The sequence below is a fragment of the Aphelocoma coerulescens genome, unplaced genomic scaffold (genome assembly GCF_041296385.1).
Source record: "Aphelocoma coerulescens isolate FSJ_1873_10779 unplaced genomic scaffold, UR_Acoe_1.0 HiC_scaffold_118, whole genome shotgun sequence".
NCBI classification, from domain to species: domain Eukaryota; kingdom Metazoa; phylum Chordata; class Aves; order Passeriformes; family Corvidae; genus Aphelocoma; species Aphelocoma coerulescens.
This window is the reverse complement of record NW_027183476.1, coordinates 780672-786671: the sequence shown is the minus strand read 5'-3', so window position 1 is coordinate 786671 and position 6000 is coordinate 780672. Positions and strand designations below refer to the sequence as shown.

Here is a 6000-nt window from a genome sequence, read left to right as displayed (position 1 = left end):
GTCCTGGGAGGGGTCCCTGTATTTTGGGGGGGGTCCCCACAATGCCCGAGTACCTTTGGGGGGGGTCCCTTAATTTTGGGGGGGGTCCCAGGAGTGCCTCAGTCCCTTGGGGGGGTCGCAGGGGGGTCCCTTCATTTTGGGGGGGGGTCCCAGTACCTTTGGGGGTGTCCCTGGGGGTTTCCCTTTATTTTGGGGGGGGGTCCCAGTACCTTTGGGGGGGTCCCTGGGGGGTCCCTTTATTTTGGGGGGGGGGTCCTAGTACCTTTGGGGGGGTCCCAGGGGGGTCCCTTTATTTTGGGGGGGGTCCCCACAATGCCCGAGTACCTTTGGGGGGGGTCCCTTAATTTTGGGGGGGGTCCCAGGAGTGCCCCAGTCCCTTGGGGGGGGGCCCTGGGGGGGTCCCTTCATTTTGGGGGGGGGGTCCCAGTCCCTTGGGGGGGTCCCAGGGGGGTCCCTTTATTTTGGGGGGGGTCTCAGGACCTTTGGGGGGGGGTCCCAGGGGGGTCCCTTTATTTTGGGGGGGGTCCCCACAATGCCCGAGTACCTTTGGGGGGGGTCCCTTAATTTTGGGGGGGGTCCCAGGAGTGCCCCAGTCCCTTGGGGGGGCCCTGAGGGGGTCCCTTAATTTTGGGGGGGGTCCCAGTACCTTTGGGGGGGTCCCAGGGGGGTCCCTTTATTTTGGGGGGGGTCCCCACAATGCCCGAGTCCCTTGGGGGGGATCCCTTTATTTTGGGGAGGGTCCCAGTACCTTTGGGGGGTCCCAGGGGGGTCCCTTTATTTTGGGGGGGGGTCCCCACAATGCCCGAGTCCCTTGGGGGGGGTCCCTTCATTTTGGGGGGGTCCCAGGGGGTTTCCCTTTATTTTGGGGTTGTCCTGGGGGGGTCCCTTTATTTTGGGGGGGGTCCCAGTACCTTTGGAGGGGGTCCCTGGGGGGTCCCTTTACTTTGGGGGGGTCCCTTTATTTTGGGGGGGGTCCCCTGAATGCCCGAGTACCTTTGGGGGGGGTCCCTTCATTTTGGCGGGGGGGGGGGTCCCAGGAGTGCCCCAGTCCCTTGGGGGGGGTCCCAGGGGGGTCCTTTATTTTGGGGGGGGTCCCCACAATGCCCGAGTCCCTTGGGGGGGGTCCCTGATTTTGGGGGGGGGGGGTCCCAGTATCTTTGGGGGGGTCCCAGTACCTTTGGCGGGCGTCCCGGGGGGGTCCCTTCATTTTGGGGGGGTCCCAGTACCTTTGGGGGGGTCCCAGGGGGGTCCCTGTATTTTGGGGGGGGGTCCCCACAATGCCCGAGTACCTTTGGGGGGGGTCCCTTAATTTTGGGGGGGGGTCTCAGGACTTTTGCGGGTGTCCCAGGGGGGTCCCTGTATTTGGGGGGGGGTCCCCTGAATGCCCGAGTCCCTTGGGGGGGTTTCCCTTTATTTTGGGGGGGGGTCCCTGCACCTTTGGGGGGGTCCCTTTATTTTGGGAGGGGGATCCCACTACCTTTAGGGGGGTCCCAGGGGGGTTCCCTTCATTTTGGGGGGGTCCTGTCCCTCGGGGGGACCCCCCGAGTCCGTCCAGCGAGCGGGGGGGGGGGAGGGGTGGATGGGACCCCCCCTCCTATTTTTTTGGGGGGGGGGGGGGGGAACTCCCTGGCAGTGCCGCAGCTCTTTTTATTTCGGGGGAGGGGTCCCAAAATCACGCCCCCTCCTCAGAGGCCGCGCAAGGCGCGGGGGGGTCCCCAAAATCGGGGGGGGACGCCCCAAAATCGGGGGGGCTCGGGCAGAGCACGTAACGCCCGGGACCCCCCCCCCTCGCTGGCCGGGGGCTCCTGGGGGGGCTCCGGGAGGGTTTTGGGGGTCCCGGGGGGGCCCCCGGCCGCCCCCCCCTCGGCCATGTTGACGTAGAGGGGGTCGGGGGTCGCGGGGGGAGGGGGCAGCCCCCGCAGGAGCCCCCCCAGGGCCCCCCCCAGCTCCTCGAAGGTCGGGCGGGCGCGGGGGTCCGCGGCCCAACAGCGGCGCATCAGCGCATACCTGGGGGGAGGGGGCTGAAATGGGTCTGGGGGGGCGGAAAGGGGTCTGGGGGGCGGGGAAATGGGTCTGGGGGGGCTGAAAGGGGTCTGGGGGGGCTGAAATGGGTCTGGGGGGGCGGAAAGGGGTCTGGGGGGCGCGGAAATGGGTCTGAAATGGGTCTGGGGGGTCTGAAATGGGTCTGGGGGGGCGGAAATGGGTCTGGGGGGGCGGAAAGGGGTCTGGGGGGGCAGAAAGGGGTCGGGGGAGGCTGAAATGGGTCTGGGGGGGCTGAAAGGGGTCTGGGGGGCGCGGAAATGGGTCTGGGGGGCGGAAATGGGTCTGGGGGGGCGGAAAGGGGTCTGGGGGGCGCGGAAAGGGGTCTGGGGGGGTCAGAAATGGGTCTGGGGGGCTGAAATGGGTCTGGGGGTGTCGGAAAGGGGTCTGGGAGGGTTGGAAATGGGTCTGGGGGTGCTGAAATGGGTCTGGGGGGGCTGAAATGGGTCTGGGGGGTCAGAAATGGGTCTGGGGGGGCTGAAATGGGTCTGGGGGGCAGAAATGGGTCTGGGGGTGTCAGAAATGGGTCTGGGGGGACTGAAATGGGTCTGGGGGGCAGAAATGGGTCTGGGGGGGCAGAAATGGGTCTGAAATGGGTCTGGGGGGGCGGAAATGGGTCCGAAATGGGTCTGGGGCGGAGGAAATGGGTCGGGGAGGGCTGAAATGGGTCTGGGGGGCTGAAATGGGTCCGGGGGGGTCGGAAATGGGTCTGGGGGGGCTGAAATGGGTCTGGGGGGCTGAAATGGGTCTGGGGGGGCTGAAATGGGGCTCGGGGGCTGAAATGGGTCTGGGGGGTCAGAAATGGGTCTGAAATGGGTCTGGGGGGGCGGAAAGGGGTCTGGGGGGCGGAAATGGGGCTGAAATGGGTCTGGGGGGGCTGAAATGGGTCTGGGGAGGGCTGAAATGGGTCTGGGGGGTGCTGAAATGGGTCTGGGGGTGTCAGAAATGGGTCCGGGGGGTTGGAAATGGGTCTGGGGGTTTCAGAAATGGGTCTGGGGGGTCTGAAATGGGTCTGGGGGGGTCGGAAATGGGCCTGAAATGGGTCTGGGGGGACTGAAATGGGTCTGGGGGGGCAGAAATGGGTCTGGGGGGCTGAAATGGGTCTGGGGGTGTCAGAAATGGGTCTGGGGGGCTGAAATGGGTCTGGGGGTGTCGAAAATGAGTCTGGGGAGGGCTGAAATGGGTCTGGGGGGGCTGAAATGGGTCTGGGGGGTCAGAAAGGGGTCTGGGGGTGTCCAAAATGGGTCTGGGGGTCACTGGGGGTCAGTGAGGGGTCAGTGAGGGGTCAGTGAGGGGTCAATGGGGGTCACTGAGGGGTCAATGGGGGTCAGGGTGGGTCAGTGGGGTCACTGAGGGGTCAATGGGGGTCAGTGGGGGTCAGTGGGGGTCAGTGAGGGGTCAGAGGTCACTGAGGGGTCAGTGGGGGTCAGTGCGGGTCAGTGAGGGGTCAGTGGGGTCAGTGAGGGGTCAGTGAGGGGTCAGTGGGGTCACTGAGGGGTCAGTGGGGTCACTGAGGGGTCAGTGGTCACTCGGGGGTCAGTGAGGGGTCAGAGGTCACTGAGGGGTCACGGAGGGGTCACTGAGGGGTCAGTGAGGGGTCACTGAGGGGTCAGAGGTCACTGAGGTGTCAATGAGGGTCAGTGAGGGGTCAGTGACGGGTCAGTGAGGGGTCAGTGTGGGTCAGTGGGGGTCAGTGGGGTCACTGAGGGGTCAGTGGGGGTCAGTGAGGGGTCAGTGGGGGTCAGTGAGGGGTCAGTGGTCACTCGGGGTTCAGTGAGGGGTCAGGGGTCAGTGAGGGGTCAGTGAGGGTCAGTGAGGGGTCAGTGAGGGGTCAGAGGTCACTGAGGTGTCAATGAGGGTCAGTGAGGGGTCAGTGAGGGGTCAGTGAGGGGTCAGTGGGGGTCAGTGGGGGGTCAGTGGGGGTCACTGAGGGGTCACTGAGGGGTCAGTGTGGGTCAGTGGGGGTCACTGAGGGGTCACTGAGGGGTCACTGAGGGGTCAGTGGGGGTCAGTGAGGGGTCAGTGGGGTCACTCAGGGGTCAGTGGTCACTCACAGGCGGGGCGGGCAGTGCAGGGGGTCAGTGGGGGTCAGTGGGGTCACTGAGGGGTCAGGGGTCAGTGAGGGGTCAGTGGGGGTCAGTGAGGGGTCACTCGGGGTTCAGTGAGGGGTCAGGGGTCAGTGAGGGGTCAGTGAGGGGTCAGTGAGGGGTCAGAGGTCACTGAGGGGTCACTGAGGGGTCAATGGTCACTCACAGGCGGGGCGGGCAGTGCGGGGGGACAGTGGGGGTCAGTGGGGTCACTGAGGGGTCAGTGTGGGTCAGTGGGGGTCACTGAGGGGTCACTGAGGGGTCACTGAGGGGTCAGTGGGGGTCACTGAGGGGTCAGTGTGGGTCACTCAGGGGTCAATGGTCACTCACAGGCAGGGCGGGCAGTGCGGGGGGGTCAGTGGGGGTCAGTGGGGTCAGTGAGGGGTCACTGAGGGGTCACTGAGGGGTCAGTGGTCACTCACAGGCGGGGCGGGCAGTGCGGGGTGGTCAGTGGGGGTCAGAGGTCACTGAGGGGTCACTGAGGGGTCACGGAGGGGTCACTGAGGGGTCACTGAGGGGTCAGTGAGGGGTCAGTGAGGGGTCACTGAGGGGTCAGTGAGGGGTCAGTGGGGTCACTCAGGGGTCAGTGGTCACTCACAGGCGGGGCGGGCAGTGCGGGGGGTCAGTGGGGGTCAGAGGTCACTGAGGGGTCAGGGGTCAGTGAGGGGTCAGTGGGGGTCAGTGAGGGGTCAGTGAGGGGTCAGAGGTCACTGAGGGGTCACTGAGGGGTCAATGGTCACTCACAGGCGGGGCGGGCAGTGCGGGGGGACAGTGGGGGTCAGTGGGGGTCAGTGGGGGTCACTGAGGGGTCAATGGTCACTCACAGGCAGGGCGGGCAGTGCGGGGGGGTCAGTGGGGGTCAGAGGTCACTGAGGGGTCAGGGGTCAGTGAGGGGTCAATGGTCACTCACAGGCGGGGCGGGCAGTGCGGGGTGGTCAGTGGGGGTCAGAGGTCACTGAGGGGTCACTGAGGAGTCAGTGAGGGGTCAGTGGGGGTCACTGAGGGGTCAGTGTGGGTCACTGAGGGGTCAGTGAGGGGTCAGTGATCACTGAGGGGTCACTGAGGGGTCACTGAGGGGTCACTGAGGGGTCAGAGGTCAGTGAGGGGTCAGTGAGGGGTCAGTGAGGGGTCAGTGAGGGGTCAGTGGTCACTGAGGGGTCACTGAGGGGTCAGTGAGGGCCAGTGAGGGGTCAGTGAGGGGTCAGTGGGGTCACTCAGGGGTCAGTGGTCACTCACAGGCGGGGCGGGCAGTGCGGGGGGGTCAGTGGGGGTCAGAGGTCACTGAGGGGTCAGTGAGGGGTCAGTGAGGGGTCAGTGAGGGGTCAGTGAGGGGTCAGTGGGGTCACTCAGGGGTCAGTGGTCACTCACAGGCGGGGCGGGCAGTGCGGGGGCGCCCCCAGGCGGTGCCCCCCCCTCAGGTACTCGAAGACTTCGCTGTTCTCCAGCCCCGGGTACGGGGTCAGGCCCCGGGCGGCGATCTCCCACATGGTCACTCCGAATGACCACTGCCGGACACAGAGTGACCACTGAGCCAGCCCGGACACAGAGTGACCACTGAGCCAGCCCGGACACAGCCCCCATCTCCCACATGGTCACTCCGAATGACCACTGCCGGACACAGAGTGACCACTGAGCCAGCCCGGACACAGAGTGACCACTGAGCCAGCCCGGACACAGCCCCCATCTCCCACATGGTCACTCCGAATGACCACTGCCGGACACAGAGTGACCACTGAGCCAGCCCGGACACGGAGTGACCACTGAGCCAGCCCGGACACGGCCCCCATCTCCCACATGGTCACTCTGAGTGACCACTGCCGGACACAGAGTGACCACTGAGCCAGCCCGGACACAGAGTGACCACTGAGCCAGC

General features: G+C 66.0%; 1 protein-coding gene across 1 annotated transcript in view; it reads right to left on the bottom strand.

Annotated features, from left to right (window-relative positions):
* Positions 1-1685: 1685 nt before the first annotated feature.
* Positions 1686-6000, bottom strand: part of LOC138100615 (tyrosine-protein kinase receptor UFO-like) — a 48125-nt gene continuing 43810 nt past the window's right edge. Inside the window, exons 5-6 of the mRNA XM_068998489.1 lie at positions 5496-5632; positions 1686-2007 (exon numbers count right to left, since the gene is read on the bottom strand). Of these exons, the coding sequence (XP_068854590.1) occupies positions 1686-2007; positions 5496-5632 (459 nt within the window). The remainder of the gene's footprint in view (positions 2008-5495; positions 5633-6000) is intronic.